The sequence below is a fragment of the Mus pahari genome, chromosome 9 (assembly GCF_900095145.1).
Source record: "Mus pahari chromosome 9, PAHARI_EIJ_v1.1, whole genome shotgun sequence".
Taxonomy (NCBI): domain Eukaryota; kingdom Metazoa; phylum Chordata; class Mammalia; order Rodentia; family Muridae; genus Mus; species Mus pahari.
Window position 1 is genome coordinate 7,113,537 of NC_034598.1, and position 26,991 is coordinate 7,140,527.

Here is a 26,991-nt window from a genome sequence, read left to right on the forward strand (position 1 = left end):
AGAGAGAGAGAGAGAGAGAGAGAGAGAGAGAGAGAGAGAGAGAGAGAGAGAGAGAGAGAGAGAGAGATATCCTGTTCTACGTCTACGCGTTACTGAAAAAGCTTCCCAGATGTCCTCGTCTCTGTGAATATCCAACTCTTTTAATTCTGGAGTAGACATTTAAAAAAGTATATAAAAGTATAGAAAGCAATTTCAAATTTTCTTTTCAAGTTTTAGTAGCGAAGTGCTAAGGTTTGTCAGGCTTCCCCCAACAAAGACTCCTGGTTGGGGACTTGGTACCCAGCTGGCAGTGCTCTTAGGGGGCTCTGGAAACTTGCTCGGGTGGACCAAGCTGCAGAATGTTACTGGGCACAGGCTGATTCTAGAGGGTGTTTTGGCCCTGGCATCTGTCTGCGTCCCCTCCTTGCCATGGCTCAATGCAATGTGGAAGTTTCTCTGCCACACAACCTTGGACCACATGCTCTGCTCCAGTTCATGGAACCAAACAACCATGGAACCAGTTGAAATCATGAGTAAAAAGATATATTCTGAGGGCTGGAGAAATGACTCAGTGGTTAAGAACACTGTGTGCTCTTACAGAGGACCTGGGTTCGATTCCCAGCACCCATATGGTGGCTCCCAGCTCTCTTTAACCACTGTTCTAGGGAACCCAATGCCCTCTTCTGACCTCCACTGGTACCAGACTCATAAGTGGGTACACTAACATATATGCACGCAAAACACCCATAAAACCCAAAACCCCCAAACCCGAAACCCCTCCCTTACACTGCTTATATCAGAAACTTCAGCCACACGGATGAAAACCAAACCTATATGCTAGGTTTAAGAGCTAACACATTCAAGTGACTTATTGCAATTTATACCAATATACTAGCACAGCGAGCATCTGTACATGAATATATAATATATTCACATATCAAGTTAGTTAACCACGAGAATTAAGTTTTCAGTTAAAATTATATTGGAGTAAACTATAGTTAGCTACAATTGTAATCTCCCTATATAATATTTAAATGCAAGCAAGAAACTATTCATAGTTGCAAACCATATACTGATAAGGGGTTACTATCACCAAAATAGAGAGATTTCAAACAGATCAATAGCAAAAAACAAGTAATGAGAACAGATAAAGGATAGTAACAGCCATTTTAAAAAGGAGACATAACCAGTAGGTAGATGGAAAATGTTCACCATCAGTAATCAGAGAGACCTACATTAAAATCTCAACGAAGAAGCACTACACCTTTGTTAGAAAAAGACAGAAGCCAGTGAGCGTTGGTAAGGATGGGAGAAAGTAATCCATGCCTGTTGTGGGAGGGAGTGTACATTAGTACCCAATCCTATGGGGCACAACACGGAGGGTCATCAAAGTTGAAACCTAGAACTGTCACTTGATCTAGCAAGGCTATTTCAGGGTACGAACTAAAGGAAGTGAACGACATGTTTATGTCCATGCCCATGGCAGGATTATGTACAATAGTCAAAGTGTGGAATCATCTTAAGTGTCTATTGACTAGGAGGATGTGCAAAAAGAAAAGTGAGTAAGTCAGGCAGTCAGGAGGCAGAGGCAGAAAAATTACAAGCTTGGGGCCTATCTGATCTAAGTAGTGAGTTCTGGCCAGCTGGGGCCACCCAGTGAAACCCCCATCTAACTACCCTCTCAAACAAAACAAAAGAAGAAAATGTATATATGCAGAGTAGAAAACAATGAAACCTTAAAAAATGTCATTTGTGGCAACACAGATTAACCTAGAGGATACTCTGTTAAATGGGATAAGCCCGGACCAGAAAGACAAATACTGTATGATCTTAAAAGTATGTGGAACTGAAAATTGCATGTTTTAGGGCTGGAGAGATGGCTCTGCAGTTAAGAGCACTGACTGCTCTTCTAGAGGTCCTGAGTTCAGTTCCCAGCAACCACATGGTGGCTCACAACCATCTGCAATGGGATCCAATGCACTCTTCTAGTGTGTGTCTAAAGACAGCTGCAGTGTACTCATATAAATAAAAAACAAACAAATCCTTAAAAAATAAAAATAAAAAAAGCCAGGTTGTTTAAAAAAATTGCATGTTTTATTAGTCAGGGTTTTCTAGAGGAACAAAACACAAGTGAATATATCTAGAATATATATTCTAAGGTATATTATTTATTATATATGTTTATTAGAATGGCTTACAGGCTATGGTCAAACTAGTTCAACAATGGTTGTCTACCGACAGGAAGCCCAAGAATCCAACAGCTGTTTATTCCACTAGACTAGATGTCTCAACTGGTCTTCAGTACACTTCAGAATCCCAAAGAAGTAGACTGCAATGCTAGTGAGAGAATGGACGACACAGAGCAAGGCCAAACAGGCTGAGAGGAAGCTTCCTTCTTTATGTCCTTCAGCCAGGCTGCCACGAGAAGGTGTGGTGCCATGCCCACTCTAGTAGTGACTCACAACAGGTCTCAAAACTTGAACGAGTCCTGAGGAAAAAGTGTCTCAAGGAGACTCAGCCTCCTGGAGTCCTGGCATTTCCAATTATCTATATACACGAACCCTATCCGCATGTTAGTATGGTGTATGCTCTCTCTCAGTATTACTAATGCCTCTAAAGATTGAATTTTTACCATAGGTAAAGTGTCCACCAGTGTTCCAAAGTCCTAAAAAATTCCTTAAAGCCAGGAGCTCGGTATTCAGTGAAAATTACATTCATATGCAAGTATTTACCAAGGCCTAGGAAATAGGGGGGTTGCGGTGGTATTGTATTTTTCATGAGAAGGTCTGCCAGTGCTGAACCCCCTGGTGCTAGCTTTCACAAGGCTCAAAGGAGTAGCACAAATTGTATCTAGGGTGTGAAACCCTTACCTGTCTTTAGCTGACCCCAGGCAGAGCTGCTTTATCTAAACTGCAAACATGACCTGGCTCCTGTCAGTCCTTTGAGGCCATCCCTCTGTTCTGTGTCAGATACTTCAGTGTACTTTGCCTGCTGTGACATCCTGCCCCTTTGTTCTCTGTACTATGTAACACTGGTGTTGATTTTAATCAATACATTCAGTTTTACACTCTCTTGAACTGTCTGTCACTCATTCGCTGAATCCTTGCGCGCCTGCAACCAAGAGACCCAGTTCCACACAGATCAGGGACCCAAGTGAGGTCCGTCTGTGGCAGTGTGGACCAGATAAAGGTGGATCTCATCACCTCAAATAATTTACTCAAGAAAAAAAATCCCCAACAGGTGTACTCAGCTGCTTGGATTTTGGTTAATTCCAGATGTAGTCAAGTTGACAACCAAAAGTAGCCATCAACCAGCGAAAGCAGAGAGAAGAGTGAGTGAGCAGCAGAAGCAGCAGGCTCCCGTGGGTGCGTGCACTGGTCAGTGAGGAGGGGTGAGGTGCTCAAGAGCACTGCGGAGCTTTCTGATGACAAGGGCTTCTAGGAGAAGTAGCCTGACCTTTTGAGCTGTGTGAAGTGGTGACTTCTGTAGCGTGGGAGAAACATTTGTAAAATGTGAAGATGCTCACAGAAGTCACAGAGCTCTCTTATTATAAGAAGAGGTTCTGAGCTGGGCTGCAGCGGTGCTCTTCTTTAAGCCCAGCACGTGGGAGGCAGAGACAGTTGGATCTCTGAGTTCAAGGCCAGACTGGAATACAGAGAGTTCCAGGACAGCCAGAGCTATATAGAAAAACAACCTCAACCTGCCTCAGTAAACCACCACCACCACCACCACCACCACCACCACCACCACCACCACCACCATCACCAAAAAAGAAAGAAGTTCTCAGAAGTTGAGATTCTCAGAAGTCTTCAGGAGACTCAATATCTCAGCAGTGTATCACAACATCATTGGAATTAAGAAAAGTACACCGGTAAAAATAGATTACATGAAACCACAACTATTAGTTTATATACAAGGAAAGCCCACAGTGGTGAGAACTAATATTGTAGCTATTGCTTAATTGTTAATATTCATGGTGTCATCAATGTCTAAAACTTATAAACATATTTTAAAGCTAGAAGAATATATTTACCGAATTATTTCCACAAATCATAAAAAGATCCAGACAGTATTTTTGGCGGAATAATTCTGTGAGAGGTAAGTGAAGTCTGACTGTTACTCACACAGAACACTTCACTGCTGCTGCTGACAACCCCGGGCTCAATCTTCTCAGAAGTGGGAAGCTACAGTATTTCTAAAGCATTAATATTTAAGCAGCTCTTATAATAGATTATTTTAATAGCAACTAGTATTTGTTCTCTGAATTCTCTCTCTCTCTCTCTCTCTCTCTCTCTCTCTCTCTCTCTCTCTCTCTCTCTCTCTCTCTCACTCCCCCTAAAAGTATAGCTGGTTTAAGGGGTAGGGAATTGTTCCTGAGTCTAGTGAATTCAAAATGATTTCAAAGAAACTAACTGTAGAGGAATTTTAATCCAGCAACGTGGCTACTTTTGCAAGGGAACACATCTAAAGACCTTCTAGGTCTGTGTGATCCAGCAACAACAACATACGTTTAATCACTCTGGCTTAAATACATACCCTTGGGCTGCAATAAACACCTTTAGCACACACTTTTATTTTTTATTTTTTATTTTTTTAAAAAAATAAATGCTTTTATTCTTTAGCTGTTTTATGACTGTCTTATATACAGTATGGTTTCATCACCATATTCTATTCTGAAATGCCTTCTCTAGGGGAAAGGACTGTTTAAAAAACAGTTTTTAAAATTGTGTGTACTTGTGTGTGTGTGTGTGTGTGTGTGTGTGTGTGTGTGTGTGTATGCAAACGTATGAGTAAAAATACCCACTGGAATTACAGGTGGTTGTGAGCCACACAACATGCCTGCTGGAAACTGAACCCATTTCTCTGCAAAAGTAGTACTTTCTTTTTTTTTTTTTGTCTTCAAAATACTTTTTTATTATTATTTTCTTTATTTACATTTCAAATGCTATCCCGAAAGTTTCCTATACCCGTCCCCCCACCTCTGCTCCCCTACCCACCCACTCCCACTACTTGGCCCAGGCCTTGCCTTGTAGCACACACTTTTAATCCCAAACAATAAAGGTAAAGTTAACTTGTAGAAGGAAGCAGTCATGTTTGAAAGTAAAATCAAGGGGCAGACAAAGTGATGAAGCAGAGAAAGATTTGAAAGAATGAGTCGGAGATAGGGTACCCCCAACTCTCACAAGAACAGATAGGAAAGAGGCAACGTAAGAGAGCATCACAGGAAGAGAAACCAGTTAGAATAGGTCTGCTGGGAGAAGAGTTTGGGCCAGAACAGCTGAGTTGAACCAGCTGGCTAGAGTTCAGGAAAAAAGCTAGAAAGGGTGAATGTATTCAGCAGTAAGCCTCCTGAGTGACAATTACATCTGGAGAATAAAAGATACTTTACAACTAACAAATGACTTATCTCTAAGAAGCTAAAAAAGGACCAAGTTCAAGGAAGAAAGCTGCTGGTCTAAAACACTATTATATTTTTAACTTAGTTGATAATTAGAGGAAATGATTCTGTATCAATGGGCAGACCATCTAGGAAAAGTTATTGGTTGAAATGGAGGACTGATATTTTACAAAATAAGCAATTTGGTTAATTTTCAGAATTAGCAAAGTCACAGGACTGTATCATGCAGATTACATAGGGGCTTTCAAATCCTTCTTCCAGTTATTGATGGATAATTAATAGTAATCTAGACCCGAGTCCCCAAAAATATCACCTAGTGGCAGAATAACCAGAGACTTGGTTTTTATTCTTCAAAAAAGGGGTGAAGCACACTTACCTCATAGGTTTAATAAGTACAAAAGGAGCAACAGTATGTCATCACCTCAGTTTGTACATGTCTATTATAAAGATGGTAGTTTTTCTCACCCATTAGTCTCTTTTTCTGTACTTTTTCTACCAATCAAGCCAAACCAGACATCTTGTCCTAAAAAAAATCAATTTTTATGGTATCGCTGCTCCATTTAAGAATCTCACTAATCTACCATCTATTAAAAGCACTCTCCCCTTGGCTCCCAAATCCTTGCAGTACTCTGGCTTTCTATCCCTGCTCACATCAACAGTTTATGACTGAAGCTCTCTACCTCCGGCTCCTCTTTCTGTCCATAATCCTTCCCATAAAAGCCTGCATCATCAATGCCATTTATAAAGAAACAACACAGACACCCACTTGTTAAATACCTACTGTGCGCCAGTCACACTGTGCATGTACTCATGTGCTCTTATGTCTGCATAAAGTAGACATTACCTTTATTTTAACTATGAAAACAAAACAAAACTAAGAATATCCAAGGTCTTACAATTGCTAATAAACAGTCACATTCCAAATTTCACTGTCTAATCCAGGGCAGTATTGTTCACTTCAGATATGAATATTATAGAGAAATATCTCTGTTTCTCCAACTAGATGTAGTCTCCTTAAACCTGTGAAAGTGAGCTATAATTTAGAGGCCAGAGGAGACAGTCTAGTCTTTAAGTGTTTAAGATAACACACAGCATACCCTCTGTCAAATACTAGGTTGAAGACAGGGATTATACAGCATTTCTAACAGTGGATCCTCGACATTTAGGGACTTGAATTGAACCTGACACAGGTCCTGGTGACACCTTTCCAGACACTGCCAAGTGATCTGGAGTCCAGTCATAAAGCACAAAGCTCACACCTGCTCTAGCACAGATGAGTGCCTCCTTGGTAGTTCTGCTCCCAAGCATCACTCCTTTCTTAACCTCTAACCCGAGTGGTGTTCCTAATGTGAGTGAGCTTACATGGTAGTGCAGGCTCCTTGGATGAAGAAGGACCGACATAAGGACTAGATGATTGACTTGCTAGTATCATCACAAAATCAATTAATTCACATTTAGTCTTTGGATTAAAAGTTAAAACAATATAATTATACAGCAATATTATAATAAGAACTCAGAAAAAGCAGATCCTGTAGAAAATAAGCTAACATTTAAATGTTCTATGCCACATACATGCCAGCGCTCTCCTTCAGGGGCCAACTGAGGTATTAGTCAGTGAGAGCAGACAGCTTGCAAAGCTTAGAGGGCAGGGCCGAGACAATAGAATAGGGTGCACAAGTCCCCAGTGGACCAGGCTTCTGAACAACAGCTGGAGGGCTGTCTGATGCCAGCGGCAGAGCACCAGCTATGCCACACATGTCAATGGCAACCGTCCAGATGCCATGGGAACCTAGGGGAAAGCATGACACTGCTCTGGGAGGCTGACGTGTCTGAATGCTACACAAAGAAAACTACTAAAAGCACCCCCTTTTCTACCAAGACACAATAAGCTATAGTTCCCCATATCTGCCTTTACGATGCATCTTAAAGATTCTGCTAGTCAAGTCATTTTTGGCAGGGGTGGGGTGTGTGCCTTATAATGACTATTTTCTAGCTTTTTGTCAATCAAATGCCTTTTCCATTTTGATTTTTAAGTAACCCCTCCTTAATGGACAGTGCTCAAAGACTTCAAGTGGGCATGAGAAATTTTTTCCTCATTCCTTCCCAATGTTTACACTGTTACTTATTAACAAGAGAAAGAAGGGAACATCCCAGAGCAGACCACTTCCTTCAGCTGCTGAAGCGACTGTTTCCAGCAGCATGTGAGCATGACACTGGAGAGGAAGCTGCCGCTGTTGCAGAATATGCTATATACTAATGTTACTATACCATTTTTCTTTGTGGTTAATTATAATATTCCCTTATCAATGCTGAGAAGGCTGTCAAGTTCATACTGAAGAACTGTATTTCCAGGTCCCTTTTTCCAAAGGCATGGCAGTACAACCAGACATTGCGTGCAGGCAGATATACAGTCAGTAGATTTTTAAAAAGGGTTCTCATAAAAACTATTTAGACTTTAGAAACTAGAAGGATACATTTCCTAAAATTTATAGTAGTATAGTTTCATGAGAAACTATTTTAAAAATTCAATCCTGTCAGGGGTGTCTAGAGTCACATAACTTATGAAATTTCTTTTTTTTCTCTCTGTCTCTCTCTATGTATGTATGTATGTATGTATGTATGTATGTACGTACGTACGTACGTACGTATGCACGCGCACGCACGCGCGCGCGCGCGCGCGCACACACACACACCTATATATTTATGGAATACATGCATATATATGGAATACTGAAATGACTTATAAGCTATAGACCAACTAACCCAACAATAGCCAGCTGGGGACGGACAGTCTGAGAATCTCATAGTTTCTCAGTCCCTCGAGGGTAGGTGTTTTGGGTGGTCTTCCAAAAAAGTGGGCTCCAATGGCAGTGCTGGCAAAGTGAGTGCAGGCAGGCAGTAACCGAGCAACCCCTTCCTTCCTTCTTTCCTTCACTGTCCTTATGTAGGCCGTTAGCAGAAGGCAGGGCCCAGACTAAAGGTGTGCCTCAAGATCTACATTAAAAGGTTTGTTGATCCAGATCAGAAGTTTGTGTCATTCCCACCTCAAGATCCAGACCAAACCCCTGTGTCTTCCGGCTTCAATATCTGAATCACGAGTGGGGTCTCCGGTTCTGAATTGTAGTTCATTCCAGACATAGTCAAGTTGACAACCAAGAATAGCCATAGCAAACATCCACTTATCTACCGCTGTCTAATTTAAATGCTCAACATCAGGGACAACTCATGGCATGCTTTCTTACCTCAGGAGCGAACATGGTCTCATAGGTAGGATTATACTGAACTTCTTTGACAGCAGGGTCAAGGTGAACTCCAGTCTCCAGATCTTCCTAAAAGAAAGCCAAATGAGTGTTACAAATTTGCTATATTTTAGGAGCTACATCAGCAATTTAAATACCTAAACACTTATTTCACAGCTATTACTTTAGTATCACAGCACTAATAAGAATCAGAGAGTAAAAGAACATACATGTAATATATATAATTTTAGACATAAAATATATATTTCCTTTTTCAATATACTAACTTTATTGATTAAATAAGTTACAATTGCCCAAACACTTCAAGTAAGGAGTTCTAGCTTCCTCTGTCATCACTGTGTCAGATGTCAACACCCAGAGGCACTCTCTAGGGACTCACTGTCCTCTGCAGCCTGGGGTAGACATGTTCACCCTCCTTCCTGTACTCGATTTCTGTGTCCCCCCCCCAATCTCACCCCAGCCCCAGAGCAGACCACCTGCTGTGTCCCCTCCTCTTGCTCCACCTCTGCTTAGAGGGAACTCTGCTGAACTTCCCTGGAGACCCAGCCTTCCTCCTGCAGTACACCCTCTCATCTCCCCTCCTCCTGCAGTGCTCCCTCTCAGCTCCCCTCCTCCTGCAGTGCTCCCTCTCAGCTCCCTCCTCCTGCAGTGCACCCTCTCATCTCCCCTCCTCCTGCAGTGTTCCTTCTCAGCTCCCTCTTCCTGCAGTGCACTCTCTCATCTCCCCTCCTCCTGCAGTGCTCCCTCTCCTCCTGTAGTGCTCCCTCTCAGCTCCCCTCCTCCTGCAGTGTTCCCTCTCAGCTCCCCTCCTGCAGTGCACCCTCTCAGCTCCCCTCCTGCAGTGCACCCTCTCAGCTCCCCTCCTCCTGCAGTGCTCCCTCTCAGCTTCACTCCTCCTGCAGTGCACCCTCTCAGCTCTCCCCCTCCTACAGTACTCCCTCTCAGCTCCCCTCCTGCAGTGCTCTCTCTCAGCTCCCCTCTTCCTGCAGTGCTCCCTCTCAGCTCCCCTCCTCCTGCAGTGCTCCCTCTCAGCTCCCCTCCTGTAGTGCTCCCTTCTCAGCTCCCCTTCTCCTGCAGTGCTCCTTCTCAGCTCCCCTCCTCCTGCAGTGCTCCCTCTCAGCTCCCCTCCTGAGTGCTCCCTTCTCAGCTCCCCTTCTCCTGCAGTTCACCCTCTCAGCTCCCCTCCTGCAATGCTTTCTCTTAGCTCCCCTCCTGTAGTGCTCCCTCTCAGCTCCCCTCCTCCTGCAGTGTACACTCTCAGCTCCCCTTCTGCAGTGTTCCCTCTTAGCTCCCCTCCTGTAGTGCTCCCTCTCAGCTCCAGTGCACCTTCTCAGCCCGCACTGCTAACCCATCCTCATTCCTTCTTGTTAGCCCCCAATATCTAGAGACACCTTCTACCCAGGACCCACAGTGGCCACTAGAAAGGAACTCAGAAACACTACCTACCAGGCATTCTATAGCCACCACACTCTAAAACCCAGAAAACAAGGAATGGAACACCCACCCAACCTCCAGTGAAAAGTCAGGTGAATTCCAACAGAGCTGACTTGTAAGTTACATGGTCCTCTTCCCTGGCAGCTCTTACTAGTCTTTCTTTGGTCTGTCCATTTACTTACTGTGTTGATCATTATATGCCAACATCAACCTAGGATCACAATCGTTCCAAACCCAGATGAGTAGTCATCAGAGTTAAAACACAATCAAAGCCAGCGAGGAAAATATGTCTGCGCCGGAGCCCAGCAACCGCACCACACATGCCTCAGAAATGCAGTACAGCTGAAGCACAGGACATAACTTCAAAACGGCTATTACGAATATGCTTGAGGTCCTTAAAGAGAGCACTAAATCCACTAATAAGATACATGGAACTACAAACAAGCCGTGAACGAAAGGAAGAAAACAGTGCAGACATGAAAGCAGACACAGAACCACTAAAGAAAACCTGAATTGAGGTAAAACTGGAAATGGAAAACTTAGAAAGTCAACCTAAAACCTCAGAGGTAAGCCTCAACAAGACAGGAGATGGGAGAATCTCGGATACTGAAGACAAGAGAAAAGAAACGGACACCTCGGTCAAAGAAAATGTTAAACTAAAAAATATCCAGGCACAAAATATCCAAGAAATCTGGAACACTCAGAGACTAAATTATGAATGATAGTACTAGAGTAAGGAATAGAAATACAGGTCAAAGGCACAGGCAATCTTTTCAACAAAACCACAGAAGGAAATGTCCTTAACCTGAAGGAGGAGGCACCTATGCAGGCATTCAAAGCATACAGAGCACCAAATAGACTGGACCAGAAAAGAAACTCCTCACGACATGTAGTAACCAAAACACTAAACATTCTCTTTCTCTCTCTTTTTTTAAAATTTTCTCCAGCTTTATTAAAGTAAAATTGACAAGAATTAAAGATATTTAAGGGGTTCGATGTAATATTTTCATTTCTTGCACTGCTGGTTCCCATATTCTTTGCACATACTCTAGCACAGAGCAACATCTCCACTTGCCAATATGATGCTTTAATGTATGTATCTATGCATTGCAAAATGATCACCACCATCAAGTTAACATCTCCATTGCCTAAATAGTTCCTATTTTTGTTCATTTGTTTGGTCTGGGGAAACACTTAAAATCCACTCTCCTAGAAAATTATGAGTGCACCATCCAAGGTTATTAACCATAGTCAACCATGTTGCACACTAGGTCTGCAGAGCTCAATCATCCCGCAGAACTGACATGTTCCTCTCTCTTGGTTCCTGGCAATACTTAGTCTACCCTCGATTCTTTGAACTTTTCTAAGATAGATTCCACACACATGAGAACGTTCAGTAGTGGGCCACCTGTGTCTGGCTTATTTCATTTATCCTGATAACACTAAACATTCTTTTAAGGAGGCTACAATCACCCTGATACCTAACTCACATAAAGACCTAACAAAGAAAGGGACTAACAGATTAATCTCCCTTATGAACACAGATGCAAAAATTCTCAGTAAAGTACTTGCAAACCAAATATAAGAACATATTAAGAAGTTCATCTACCATGGTTAAGTAGGCTTTGTCCCAGAAATGCAGGATGGTTCAACACATGTAAATTAATAGATGTCACCCACCACACAAACAGACTAAAAGACAAAAGTCACATCATCATCTCATTCAGCGTGGAAACGGCCTTTGACAAAATCCAACACCCTCTTGTGATAAAAGTCCTGGAGAGGTTAGGGAGGCAAGGGACCTCAACCTAATAAAGACAATTTACAGCAAGCCCATAGCCAGCATCAACCTAAAAGGAGAGAAGCTCAACGCAATCCCAGTAACATCAGGGATAAGACAAGGCTGTGCACTCTATACCTGCTCAGTACAGTGCTGAGGTCTTAGGCTGAGCAGTGAAGACGACCAAAACAGATCGAGGGGACACAAATGGAAGGGAGGTGTCAATGTGCCTTTAGTTGCAGAGAATATAATTGTATACTTATGTGACTCTAAGGACTTATACTTCAGTTGCCACCAGGAAACGCCTATAGCTGGTATCACTTTCAGCAAAGTACCAGGATGCAAAAGTGACACATAAAAATCAGATAGTCTTTCTGTATACAAATGACACAGACTGAGGAAAAAACAGGGAAACAATAACTTTCACAATAGCCTCAATAAAAATCTTGGGGTAACTCCAACCTGGCCAGTGAAAGACGTATAATTAAACGCTAAGACATTAAAGATACTTCAGAGAATGTAAAGACCTCTCATACTCATGGAGTAGTAGCAGTAATATAGTAAAAATGGCTGTCCTACCAGAAGCAATCTACAGATTCAACTCAATCCCCATCAAAATTCCAACACAAATTCTTCATAGAATTGAAAGGACAAATTTCAGCTTCATATGGGAACACAAAATACCCACGATAGCTAAAAATAATTCTGAATAATAAAAGAGATGTTGGAGGTGTCACCATCCTTGATTTCAAATCATACTACAGAACTATAGTATTAAAAAGAGCACTGAAAGCTGGGCGGTGGTGGTGCACGCCTTTAATCCCAGCCCTTGGGAGGCAGAGGCAGGCGGATTTCTGAGTTTGAGGCCAGCCTGGTCTACAGAGTGAGTTTCAGGACAACCAGGACTATACAGAGAAACCCTGTCTCAAAAAAACCAAAAAATAAATAAATACATAAAAAAAAGAGCACTGAGAGAAACAGAAACACGTTGATCAATGTAATCAAATTCAATACCAAGACACCTGTCCAGAAACCTGGTTTTTTGTTTTGTTTTGTTTGTTTTTTGTTTTTTGATAAAGAAGCCAGAAATACACACGGGGTGAGGGGAGAGGCAGCATCTTCAACAACTGGTCAAACGGATGGCTGCTTATACACAAATATAAATAAATCCATACGTATCATCCTGCACAGAACTCACCTCCAAATGTATCAAACACTTCAATGTAAGACCAGATACACTGTCTCTGATGGAAAAGAAAGTGGGGAACAGAATCCCATCAGCACGGGCTCTAAGGACAACAATTAATAAATGAGACTTCAAGAGGGCATCAAGAATAAAGAAGTGCCAATTAAAACTTGGGGTACAGATCTACACAGAGAATCCTCAAAAGAGGAAACACAATGGGTAAGATATACTTAAAGAAATGTTCAATATCCTTAGTCATCAAGGAAATACAAATCAAAACTACTCTGAGATTTCGTCTTCACCAGCCAGAATGGCCAAGACCAACAGAACAAATAGCTCTTGCTGGCAAGGATGCAAATACTCATTGCTGATGGGAGTGCAAACACCATAGAAACGGGCATGGTAGGTCCCTGTGAGGCTGGGGATCTAGCTACCTCAAGATCCAGCTGTACAACTCCTGGACACATACTCAAAGGACTCTACAACTACTGCAGCGACCCTTGCTCAACCATGTTAATTGCTGCTATTCATAGTAACCAGAATTAGCGGGACAGTGGTGGCGCACGCCTTTAATCCCAGCACTTGGGAGGCAGAGGCAGGCGGATTTCTGAGTTCAAGGCCAGCCTGGTCTACAGAGTGAGTTCCAGGACAGCCAGGGCTACACAGAGAAACCCTGCCTGGAAAAATAAAACAAAACAAAAACAAAACAAAAAAAAGAAAAGAAAAAAAAAAACAACCAGAATTGGGAACAGACTAGATGACTGACAACAGATGAATGGATAAAAAAAATAGTACATTTACACAATAGAATATTACTCAGCTGTCAAAAAAGTAAAAACCATAAAATTCACAGCTAAATAGATGTAGCCATTAAAAAAAAAAAAAAAAAAAAAAACTAAACATCTCTAGCCACCAAATGAAACCTCCAGTGCCAGGAACGAATTACATCTAACCAAGTTGTTGGTGCAAGGGGCCTCCTGGAAACCTCCAAACAACTTCAGGGTATTGGTTGCTCTCCACAAACAGATGGTGAGGCCCTACTGCTAAAGACAACACCTACCTAATCCACTGGACGGGGAGAAGTGGAGCTGCTGCTGACTAGAGCTTTCACCCTGGTGACTAATGTGCACGGTACTGACAGGTGCAGTGCAAACTATCAGTGGAGAAAGATACATGCCAATCTAGCTACTGACCCTTCCATTTACAATGGTGGCCTGCCTGATACAGCTGCGCAACACTGTGGCAATGCTGTGGGGTAGCCAACCACACTATCTGCTAGGTATTATCACCCACTCTATGAAATGGAATCCATGCCTGACACTGCTCAGACAGCCAAGAACCCGAGGGGCCTTTTCAGGTCTGCACAGGACTGATGTACATATGCCCCCCTCCTGACAGGAGGTGGCCAGCACAAAGTGAACTCAATAGCATTTCTGAAGGTCCCTTGTCTCATAATGCTTTGTTTATATATATGTGGTTTCTGATCTTACTTTTAGGGGATTTATGTGTGTGTGAAGGTGTGTCTTATGTGTCTTGGGTCTGTATGTTTCCTGTGCTTTTTTTTTTTCTTTTTCCCATTTGTTTTGTCTTACTCTGGCTTGTTTCTATATTATTTTTACTATTTTATCTCATCTTACCATTGTTATTTCTATTATTATTGTTATTGCTATTTTTATTATTTATTACTATTATTATTATCATCATAGTCATCATCATCATCATCATTTTAGAGGTCTGTTTTCAATGAGACAGTATGGATTTGAGTGAGTTCAAAACACACTTCTGCCATATTACACTAATGGAAGCTTTTTATAAAAACAAACAGCAAGTACTTTGATGCTTTCTCTACCTCTTGCACCAATAAAGCCCCGCATCACGGGCATCCCACACTGTTACTGCCCCACATCACGGGCATCCCGCACTGTTACTGCCCCACATCACAGGCATTGCCTTTGTAATGTGATAAGTCACCTTCTCATTTCCCTTGACCCATTCCCTCTTCTTGCTGCAGGAACGAAAACTGTCTTTTTCTGCCTAAAGTCTTATGGAATGTTTTATTTTTCACAGAATTTCTGGTGCATTATTTATTGCTCATGGCCTTTACATTTTATGTCCTTACTGCCTTGCAGAATGCAGGGCAGGAGGCACATGTCAATAATATTTGTTAAATTAGAAAGATGAAGGAGCATGTGAATCCACAGAGAAGTTATGCAGAATAAGGCTGACTGACAGTCACTGGATTTGGCACATCCTCTGCCAGAGTGATCCTAGCCCTGAGATGGACCATGGTGGGCAGATGCCTAGAGCACTGTTATGGATGAGGAAGTGCAAAACAACACAGCAAGAGTTAAAAAAACAAAAACACAAAGAAAAAAACAATACCTACCCCCCAGTCCCCAACACACTGATCAAACACACATCCATAAAACCTCGGGAGAGGAGCTGTCAGATGGAAGGAGTTCCAGAATACAATGGTTTTATTCCCCCTTCAGAAAAACCTAAGCCAAAAATAGTCCCAGTGCTAGAGGGAGAGAAACAGTCCCAGTGCTAGAGGGAATAGAGGTGGCAAAAGAGAAAGGACAACAGGAGACAGGCAGTGTGCAGTGGCCGGCATTTCTGGAATCCTAACACCAGGGATGCTGGGTAGTGGGATGATGAGTTCAGGTCAAGGAAAAAGAACGAGGGGATAGGGTATGGTTATCCTAGAGGGGACAGAACCCAAGACTCAGCTGGAAGCATTGGCATCTTCTGAAAAGAGGGCTCTTAGAGGTAACAACGTATGGATAATGGGCGAGATGCTGGCAATCAAAAGTGATCATGTGAGTCACTTGTGCAGTTAAGGTGGTAAGACAGTCCAGCAACACATTTAGCAGGTAACTGTGTGCCTGTTGTGGTGTCAGGCACTGTTCTGGGCTATAGAAACAGACAAAGTTGCCTGCCTTTAGTGGGAAAGAAAGACAATAACCTATATAATAAACAGATAGATAGCTTGTAATAACAAGAAAATGTCACACAAAAAGGAATTTAGCAATCCCAAGGTGTTAGTGCTGGGGCAGTAGATACATTGTTTATGTAATCTTTGGGGTGGGAGGCAGAAAGCAACCTTCAGTTTCTTTTCTCAGCACTGGCTCAGAATTTACCAGTAGGCTGGGGTAGCCAACCAGTGAGCCCCAGGGGTCCTTCTGTCTCTCACTGCCCAATCAGCCCTGTGCTTAATTATAAGTGTTCACCACTACACCGGGCTTCTTTGTATTTATTTATCTGGGGCCCTAACTGAGGTCCTTGTAAGGCAAGCACTTTACTGAGCTATTTTCCCAGTCTATTTCACATGATCTTCCTATCATTCCTGTGAGTTAAGTTCTAAGCAAGATGAAGTCACTCATGCCAATGAACTAATGCCAATAGAACTAATAGTAACAGGGTGTGGTAGTTTGGATGTAACTGGTCACCGTAGCCCCAGAGAGTGGCACTATTAGGTGTGGCCTTGTTAGAGGAAGTATGTTGCTATGGTGGTGGGCTTGGAGATCTATGCACTGTGTATGCTGCCCGTGGATCAAGATGGAGAACTGTCAGCTTCTCCAGTACCATGTCTGCCTGGACGTGGCCATACTATCCACCATGATGATAATGTACTAAACCTCTAAACTGTAAGCCAGCCCCAATGAAATGTTTGCCTTTATTACAGTTGCCTTGGTCATGGTGTCTCCTTACAGCAGTGAAACCCTAACTAAGGCACAGGGGAAGAGTTTAAAGCAACCATATGACGAAGCAGTCTCATGGCTCAAGAGGGTGAAAGAGAGCCTGATGACCTACCTGAGTTTGACCCTAAGAACCTATGAGGTAGGAGAGAACTCATTCCCACAGTTGTCCTGTAACTTCTAAATGTGCACTAACCTGCCCACTACGAATATACACAACAAACACAAACATTAAAAAAGATAAAGTAAGCCAGGCGTGGTGGCGTTCGCCTTTAATCCCAGCTCGTGGGAGGCAGAGGCAGGCGGATTTCTGAGTTCGAGTTCAGCATGGTCTACAAAGTGAGTTCCAGGATAGCCAAGGCTATACAGAGAAACCCTGTCTCGAAAAACCAAAAAAAAAAAAAAAAAAAAAGATAAAGTAAAACAACAACAATAATAATAAAAATGAGACCAAAGTAGGAAATCAGCTTCCACTTTAAAAAAAAAAATTGCTTGCATACTAACTGGTGTGTTAGTCAGGGCTCTTAGCTGCAAGTGACAGCAATCTTCCCAGACAGGAAACAGACTGAATTCTTACCAGTTCTTTGAGAGTTTCTAGGAAGGTTAGGGGCGAGAAGCAGGCAGGTGGAACCATAATCCAAAGCCAAACAAATTACAGGATCAGTCCGGTGTGCACATCAGTTAGTGACTGAATGTCTCTACTGAACATGGGATGTTGGAACCGCAAATTACAGGATCAATCCAGTGTGCACATCAGTTAGTGACTGAATGTCTCTACTGAACATGGGATGTTGGAACCGCTGACCTGAGAGGCTAAGCATTGGCCACCTCTGTCACTCAAAACCTCATTCCTTGCTCTGCTGTGGATAAGCTCACACAGGGCAGGAAGGTCAGGTGGGCCTCGAGACCTGTTTGAAGTTCTCACCGCTACCCCTCTATCCTCCATCCAAGATGGCTCCTCCTCTAGTCTATTCTGGGAAGGTCCCTCCCAGTGCAGAGCTCTGAGAGGGCCAGCTGCCTAGCCCGTCAGACCAGCCGAATCAAGCCAGGCAATCAATGGAGTGACACTGTTGCAGCCAGAGCACTGTTAATTGAGAGAGAGAGAGAGAGAGAGAGAGAGAGAGAGAGAGAGAGAGAGAGAGAGAGAGAGAGAGAGAGAGAGAGAGAGAGAGAGAGCGAGCGCATAGCCGATCAGAAAGGGAGCTGAGTGGGGGAGAAAGTAGAACCTCACTTTCTGATGGTGGGTGTGGGTGGGACTCTAAGGGGAGGGAGCTGAAAAGCTCGAAGAACTAAGGATAAATTCATTTAATATCTGTGCTGATTTATGTCAACTTGACACAAGCTAATGTCATCAGAGAGAAGGGAGCCTCAGTTGAGTTAATAACTCCAGATCAGGCTGTAAGGCATTGTCTTAATTAGGGATCAATGGGGGAAGGCCCAGCCCACTATGGGTGGTGCCATCCTGGGCTGGGGGTCCTGGGTGCTGTAAGAAGGCAGGCTGAGCAAGCCACAAGGAAAAACACGTGAACTGCACCTTCCACGGCTTCTGCATCAGCTCCTGCCACCAGGTTCCTGCCCTGTGTGAGTTCCTGCCTTCACTGTGTGTTTTGTGATGATTTGTTATATGCAAAAGTAAACCCTTTCCTCCAAAGTTGCTTCTGCTTATGTGTATCAAAGCTGACATTGGAGCCTGGACACAATGTCAAACCCATTACTGGAAGGAAAAAAACATTGCATAAACTAAATAAAACCAAACTTAAATACCATTACCTCTTAATAGTCAACCCCTCGAAGACGCTATCTAAATAGATCTAATCCTGGATTCCTGTAGTGGCTATTCCTGGTTGTCAACTTAACTATCTGGAATGAACTACAATCCAGAATTGGAAGGCTCACCAGTGACCCTAATCTGGAGGCTGAGAGATAGAAGTTTTTGACCTGGATCTTGGTATGGAGATCTTGAGACACAGTGACTATGGATTCCAGATTAAGACAGGGGGATCTCCGAGCTCAAGGTCATCTGGGATTAAATGTGTGGTGGCACACACCTTTAATCTGGGCTACACCTTCTACTGGGGACCATATAAGGACATTGGAAGATGGGAGTCTATCTCTCCTTTGCCTGCTTGCCATGTGGGACTGAGCAACTGCTAGATCCTTGGACTGCAGACTGTAAGTCTCAATAAATTCCTTTACTATGTGGAGACTACCCATAAGTTCTGTGACTCTAGAGACCTGACTAATGCACTTCCTATCTCCTCGCTGGGCTTTACAAGGCAGAGACGGCTAGCAGCACTGCTAATACATGGGTCGCCAGAGCCTCCCAATTAAGGGCATTGAGAAGATTCCAAACTTTAATTATTTTGAATAGACTATGGTGTAGCATCAACTTTTAAATAGTGCAATTAAAAAAAAAATCAACCTTTTATAATAACAACAATGGCAACCAATAAACAATGGTCACTATGGCTGAGGTTACGGAATGAACTGAACAACCCTCTAGAGAAAGGTGGTTACTGAAGGTTTACCTAGATAACTGTGGGCAGCACCACAACTACCTTAGATCTCAGGAGGAGCCTAAGGCCAGCGAGGCATGCATGTGCAATCACCACAGACTTACAAAGGAGTCTTACCCAATTTCAATCAGCCACAGAAAGTAAAAGTGCAATAACTGAAGGGTCAAATAAATGTAAACAGGTTAACTGTTGACTTAAATTGGAGACTAAATTGGTCCTTTCCACATTTCTTCTGGTATACAGGTAAGAAATCAGGCATGACAAAAACTATGTAAACTGTGAAAATATCAGACATTTTAGTCATTGTCATCGAGTTCCTATTAATTTATGACATCTGTCCCTTGGGAATTAGAAATGACTAAAATTCCCAAAATTAAGAGATTGATAGATGATGAAGAAGAAGAATACAAATTTGGATACGTACATCTCTGAGCTAGGCAACAAATCCAAGTTATCTGCAGATGTAAGAGGCAGAACCTGCATTTTACTCATGGCAATGCCAAACAGGGAATTCACGGGGGGAAGTAACAGTCACTGTCTGAAAGGACTGTTTTTAATTTATCTATTTAAACTTACTACAAAGTAAGTTAATAAATATTTTTGTTGTTGTTATGGAGAGCTGCCTATGCTTCCTGAGTGAGCCAGCAGGCAGGCAGAAGTAATCCTTGCCATCCAGCAAGGCTTATCACATGCTGTTTTGTCTTTGTCCTCCTACCTTGGCTTCAGGTGTGGGAATGACAGATGCTATGATACCTAGCCCATCATAACACATGGTAGTGATTTCTAACATGCAAATAGGACAATTCTGTATCAAAAGTTCAATAACAACATGTCCAATCATTGCTACACATGTAGATGAAGTTCCAGACTCGGAGAACAATGGGGCTAAAGTGATCCATAGCCAGGATTACTGTGAACTCCCCAGAATACTGAACAATCCATACTCCAGAGAAATCTATCTGCTTCTAAAGAAGCTCAACAGAATTCTAAGTGGAAAATGAAAAGAAAGCCACAAATTTATTTCATAGGAAAAATAACAATACTTCATATTAAATAAAAGGGGGGTAGGTATATCTACCTATAAGCTGTCAAAAAAAGAAAAAAAAGTTCACTTTCAAGGAAAACTAAATTCATTAAAAAAAGACAGCCCGTTATCAGTAACAACTGAATAAGAGAAAACATCTTAAGTGAGCTGAGAGGAATTCTCAGCTAATAAACTAAACCTAGTAAAATATCCAAGATTGCGTACTGAACACTAACACCGTGAAGACAAACTAGAAGGGTAATCACCAACCACTCTATTAAAGGACAGTCTAAAGAAAGCACTATGACAGAGGGCAGACATCTTTGCAGATAAGATGCAAGAAAGCCTGTTGCTCATGTCTGTCCTGTGTGTACCCCAGAAAGGTGGGGATGGGAGTGGAATTGAAGTAGGCTTGTACTGCTTAGAAGCTGAAGCTACTGAGTAGCTCAGACATGTAGTTTCTAGGGTAACCACTTCAAGAAACTGGGCGCATCATCTGTACATGACAGCAGATAAAAAGAACACTGACTAAAAAAACCATCCAGAAGCATGGGTGCCTGACATGTTTCTGCCTTTCTTCTACTACATCTATAGCAAGACATTAACAGCCTTCTATGTACAAAAGTATACTTTATAAAAACACTGAGATGGCTGTACCTCACTGGTTATATATTACCTTCTTTATTTTTTTCATTTAATGTTTATGTATGTATATGTTCTTATTATTATTATGGGCAGAGGATGTAGCTCAGGTAACGATTGTTTCCTTAGCATACACAAAGTCTTGGTGTGGATGGAATGGTGGCATAAGTTTATAATCTCAGCACTTGGAATCAGAAGTTCAAGGTCATCCTTGACTTCCTAGTGAGTCTGAGGTCATCCTAGGATACCCCAGGTCCTGTCTGCAAACAAACAACCCAAAACATCTTGTTGTGTTCGACTCTGGCTAAAAGGCAAGTTTATAGTTATATGTAAACTTATCCTTTTGTGCCTAGTTTTCAATGTAGATGCATTGAGGCCAGGGACTGTTGTGTCATGGGACCTGGGTTACTGAGTGATACTTTGTGGTCTAGCACAGGGGTTGGCAAACTCCAGAATATGGGCAAAATTTAGCCCACAGATGGTATTTTGTACTAACAAAATAATAATGGTATTTGCAGTCTTACAGTGTTGATTAAAAAGAAATGATCAACAAAAAAGACTTGACAAAATATATGAGGTCAACAGTGTAAGTTATACTTGAAACTTGGTACTTTATTGACATTTGCTAATCTCCATGTACATGATCAGTAGTTTACTATACCTTTAATCAATCTCTCCCTCCCCACCCCCCCACCCCTGTGTGTGTGTGTGCACAGTTGATATCAAGGGTCTTCCTCAATCATGCTTCATTTTACTTCTGAGACAAGTTTTCCTCAACCCTGTAGCTCACTGACTCAGCTATACTGGTGAGTTAGGGAGCCAGATCTTTTCTTCTCTGGTGCACATTGCTCATCTCCTATAGAACCCACACAGCTGGGGATCTAGCCCAGCTCTCAATGAACCTCTGGTATCTTAGAGATTGATTCCAACTCATTCTCTTTCCATACCGAGGCATTCCTTAGAGACTGAAGTGAACAAGCTGGGAAGAAAGCTGCCTCCCAGCCAGTGCCTGCCCAACTCCAGATCTGATCCTCAACGTCCGTGCTCGGTCAAGACCTTTTCTTTTAGTTTTTCTTCTGTGTACCAGGCATTGGAGATAGAACACTCTCCGGGCCCCGGAAATGAACTTAGAAATGTGGTTAAGTGATGCCCTGGGCTACGACAAAGAGATAGAGATAGAAGAATCAAGGAGCCTGAGGCTGGGGGATCACAGGTTTGGATCTATGAGGGAGGCAAGGGAATCTTGAGATGGAACTTGTGAGGCTTTACAGATCCTTCAGCATTGGAGGATGGCAGGCCTCACACACTGTATAAAGCATGCGGTGCTTTTCTAAGAGACAACATGATGCTTTGGGGATGTGATATGAGTTCTGAATTTAGGGATGAACAGTCTTGATGTACTGTGTAGGAAAGACGTGGGTGTGTGGCTAGAAGAAAGAAGTACACAAAAAGTTATTCTTGTTTTAAAAGAAATGAGAATCCGAACTAAACACTGGCAACCAAATAGCACTTAGTCACAGTGGGAAAAAGTAGCTGTCACTCAAAAGCAAAGGCTCAAGAAGTCAAAAGTAACTCCCAGAGGAAAGAAGGGTGCTACGAAGGCTGTGCTAAGGAAAACAGAGAGAAGAGATCGAGTTGGGGAAAAAAATCAAAACCAACCAACCAGCCAAAAAACGATGAAGGGAAAGTACCAGCTGAATAACTTACTAGCTTCGGGGCTGAGGAAAAGGAAAGGGCGAGCCTTCTGTTCTGTGGCTCAAGCCAATGAGCAGGATGTGGATCAATCAAAATGGGGAATACAAACGTGCACTACAGAGAGACACTTGAGCTTTTAGCACACCACAAAAGGGGCCCAAGAGCCATCCTAGATAAGATAAAAAAAAAAATTAAGAAAGCTGGCATGGACTTTAACACGGGGGTTTACTAGGACAGATGGTATTTAATCAATATATAATTGTTACAGCTAAAATTGCTTTGCACTTTTGAAATATGCTAAACACACTTGAAGGATGAGTAAGAATGGGCTCAGAGCTCTTAAGTGATGTATCCAAGGAGGCCCTGTGGCTAAGTGCTAGAGGGAAATATGAATAATACTGGAATCTTGATTCATGCCTATGTTAACCTCTTCACAGTGGTCACCTGTGAGCCACCAGAAGTATATACTGCAGTTAAAAATATGTGAGACTACGTGGAGGGAAACTTGAAATAACAGCCTAGACCTAGAAAACCAAATGCTGACAGGGCTGGCAGAAGAACGGGGAACCAGAGGCTGAGGATAGCTCAGTGGATGTCATAGGAAAAAAGAGAACAGAGAAAAGGAATTTCAAGAGTTATCTGATGCAGAGATTTAATTCAGATGGCAGAACTGTCTCGTGACTGCAAAAGGCCTGGGACACCATTTCCACCAAGTAGTTAATCAAGAAGCCAAGGCTAGACTGCACCGAGCTGAGGTGTGGTTAGGGGTGGGGAACCCTGTGACGAAGCTGGGAACAACGCATAGAAGGTTGGAATGTCTAAGGAACACACGGGGAAGGCTGCTGGGAAGTCCTGGGCTGGCAAAGCTTTGTGCTGTTCTAAAGATAGACTTCCCAGTGTTCTTTCATACCAGATATCCTTATGGAAAACTTCATCTTCGTAAATGACACAAACAAGACCCAGGGAGAGTTCACTTACAAATCTTCTTCTTTTCCCTCTTCACACTCTTTGAACTGGTCATTGACTCACACAGGGCTTACTACAGATTGATGCTCTCAAAAGGCTCAAGGCACACCTTCTTCTCCTAAGTTTAGAAACTCTTGCTTTAGCTAAAGTGGCCTCTCTTTCTTTGAATTGACGTTTTATTTATTTATTCATTTATCTATCTATCTATTTATTTAATTATTTATTTGGTTTTCCGAGATAGGGTTTCTCTGTGTAGTCCTGGCTCTCCTGGAACTCACTCTGTAGACCAGGCTGGTCTCAAACTCAGAAATCTGCCTGCCTCTGCCTCCCAAGTGCTGGGATTAAGGCATGTGCCACCACTGCCTGGCGACTTTTTATTTTTTTTAAGAGAGGACTTGTCTGAGCAATCCACAAAATAAATAAATAAATAAATAAATCACACTTCTACCTTATTCTTGGTTGAGGTTATCCTCCCCCCTCCCCGCGGGACACCCAGTGTTCAATCCGATGTGTAACTACTTTATTTGTCCACATTTCATTGGTTGCTTCACCCACAAGAATGATTCCAGTATGAACTGTGATAGCAAAGATGAGTTCTGGTTGGTTGACCCTTGTGGCTTTAATCATGTTGTTACTGGCAAACGATACACGCTCCATAGAGAACTGTATTATAGAACTATATAGCTGGGTTGTCCCCTTTATCAACTTCCTCGGTTGGGCTCGTGCATTCTACTTCCTAAGTTTATGTCCTTTTCCCACTCATCGTATTAACACATAGAATCACAATAGTTAACACGTATCGCTTTCACTAGATATTAGGCTCTGTGTTATAATCTTTACCATATAATTTCATCCAATCTTTACAATAACCTCCCAATAAATGTTTTTATACAGCTATCTTCATTGCACAACTGTACAAAAGAACGTTGTGTAATTTGAAAGCGGTGAAGCCAGGATTCGTGCTGAGTTCCTCAAAACCAAAACAGTGCCTGGCCATGGATCGCTTCTAGTGAGGGCACAAGTTCTAGTTTGAAAGTTCTTGATCCAATATTATCTATGCTCTGAAATTATATCTGCTCTAATAAGGCTACATCTTAGTCTACTAATTCAACTTTCCTCCTCTCTTGGACTACTTTTATCCGACGGAGATACGAAGGTAGTGGAGAGCTGCTCCGTACTTCCAATCACCAAGGAGGATGTGGGAAGAGATGTAAACGCTAGTTACGTACTTCTCGGCGCCGAGGTAGACCAGCCTCTAACCCGAGAGGAGCTGAAAGCAGTTCCTGAGCTCATCAGTGTCCAAAACACTTACCTTAACTGCCACCTCCGGAGCCGAGTCCACCGCCACGGTCAGAGAGAGTTTGGCTGAAGGCGATTTGGTTAAATGCATGAGAGAGTCCGCGGCTGGCAGCGGACACCGACTGCCCTCACTGTCCGAATCCGACTCGGACCCCGAACCCGAGCCATACGAAGCAGCTAGAGCTGCAATCGCAGCCGACATGACTGCAACAGATACTCTCTGCTAAGGCCAGGCCAAGGCGGAAGAAGCAGCGTCTCCCAGGTCCTGACAGATTGTCACGGAACTCGATATTTACCTCCGTTGAAAACAAATCATTTATAACTTCTCGAAAAAAACCTTAATTATTATCACGATAACTGTATCAAAACTTGAGATTCACAAACATTTATCTAAAGAAGCACAAGGGATTACAACTATTTGTAACTTTCAGGACCTCGTTGATTAAAGACCCAGTCCTGAGATGTGTTTGAAGCCTCGAGGTCCTGTACTCCCGGCGTACTGTGCGGCGAGGAGCTCGCGGCACCATGGGAAATGTAGTTTGGAGCGAGGAGGTGGAGCCGGGCAGAGGGGGTCTGCCTTCGACCCCGCCCCCAAGAGGATGCTTCATTCAATTGGATGTCATCTTCCCTCATTCCCGAGCCCGGCACCGTTCTCTCCGGCCCCCTCCCCCAAAGTGCGGATCGGGCAATACCACAGAGCCTCAGGACAGGGGGAAGCGCCGTCCTCTTGCCCACGGACCGGTAAGTGGGTGGATGCTCACTCTCCCGCCGTGCCGCCGTACGCCCTGCAGGGTTCGAGGGGAGAGTGCGAATCCTAAGTTGAGAGACCTGGGACCCGTCTGGCGCAGCTCCGGGGGAAGGTCGTGAGGCCAGGCGGAGAGCGCCCCGCGGCTCCCCCTGCTGCAGGCGCGGGTCCCCGCGCCCGGTTGTGGAGCGTCGCGCGGGGAGGGGGCGGCGCAGGGCAGCGGCGGCTCGCGGTGTTGTTCGCTCGCGCGTCGCGCGCACCGCGGCTCGGGCGAGCAGTGGGCGCCCCCGGCGGCATTCCCGGCGGCCCGGCGCCTCAGCCAGTGCCCGGCGCGGCTTCCATCCCGCAGCCCGACGCTCCCGAGGGGCTCCTGGTGGCGTCCCAGTGCGGAGCCGGACCGGCCGCAGCCGCCGAAGCATGTAGAAGGGGTAGGGCGCGAGCCCCCCACGGTTTCGCGGTGAGCACGAGTCTCTCAGGATTGTGTCCCTTTTTTCTTCCCGGGGTCCTGACGAGGGAACTGCTCTCCACCGGCCGGAGCCGAGAGGGGTCTGTGGATGAGCCCGGGTCTGCAGCGGCGGCGATGGATGGGCGCGCCGCCCCCGCCCCCATCCCGGGCTCCCCCGCGCCCGCCGCCCGGGCTGCGCGTGGAGGACGAGGCGTGGGATCTCGGGCGCGGGGACTGGCCGGAGGCTGCTCTGGGTGCAGCATCTGCGGCTCGCTCTCACCTGCGGCGCGGGGTTCGTGGCTCCGATCCCGCCGCTCCGCCCTTGTGCATCGGCGTCGGCGAAGGCTGCAGCCAGTCGCGGAGCCCTCGGCTCGCCCGGCGTGCCAGCGGCTCTGAAAAGCGAGCCCTGGCCGCGGGTCTTTGCGCCGCGGCTCTCTGCACGACAACGGTAAAGCGAGTGCGGGCATCCCTTTATATTCCGGTTTGGAAGATAAGGCAGAGAGGGTGCCGGCTCTTCTGATGCCTGGAAATGGGGAGGTTCCTCGGGCAGAGTTAGGGAGACTCTTGCTCGGCTCTGATGTCGGCAGGACTCGCCCATTGTGCCACCCAGATAATTATTCAACTATGCAGCATCCATTGCACCTTTCCCATTTTTCTTTTCCCCTAGCTACAGCATGCCCCCTAGCTTCCGTACTCTGACACCTTCTCTTGCACTTGCGGATGATGAACTAGAATGTGAAAAGAAAGCTCATCCGATCCCAACATTCACGACCTGACCTGTGACTAATTAATACCTAGCTAGAATAGGTACTTTAATTCGACTCATTCTGACCTTATCCTTTACTATATAAAAAGTGCCTGAGATTCTATTTACATTTTTTTCTTGGTGTTCACATTAGCTAAGTCTTTATGTTCACTAATCGG

The 26,991-nt window shown here is 43.9% G+C and overlaps 2 protein-coding genes across 4 annotated transcripts in view; one reads left to right on the plus strand and one right to left on the minus strand.

The window, feature by feature from the left end:
* Cdc40 (cell division cycle 40) overlaps window positions 1-25,320 on the minus strand; it is a 52,469-nt gene extending 27,149 nt beyond the window's left edge. The window contains exons 1-2 of the mRNA XM_021204730.2: window positions 24,891-25,320; window positions 8,620-8,706 (exon numbers count right to left, since the gene is read on the minus strand). Coding sequence (XP_021060389.1) covers window positions 8,620-8,706; window positions 24,891-25,079 — 276 coding nt within the window. The 5' untranslated portion in view covers window positions 25,080-25,320. The remainder of the gene's footprint in view (window positions 1-8,619; window positions 8,707-24,890) is intronic.
* Window positions 25,321-25,510: 190 nt separating this feature from the next.
* Wasf1 (WASP family member 1) overlaps window positions 25,511-26,991 on the plus strand; it is a 53,405-nt gene continuing 51,924 nt past the window's right edge. For 2 of the 3 annotated variants that reach the window (XM_021204754.1, XM_029542141.1), the window contains exon 1: window positions 25,855-26,079. The gene's annotated coding sequence lies outside the window, so the exon portion shown is untranslated. Of the gene's footprint in view, window positions 25,619-25,854; window positions 26,080-26,991 lie in introns of those variants that run through there. The other variant, XM_029542140.1, reaches the window with a different exon arrangement.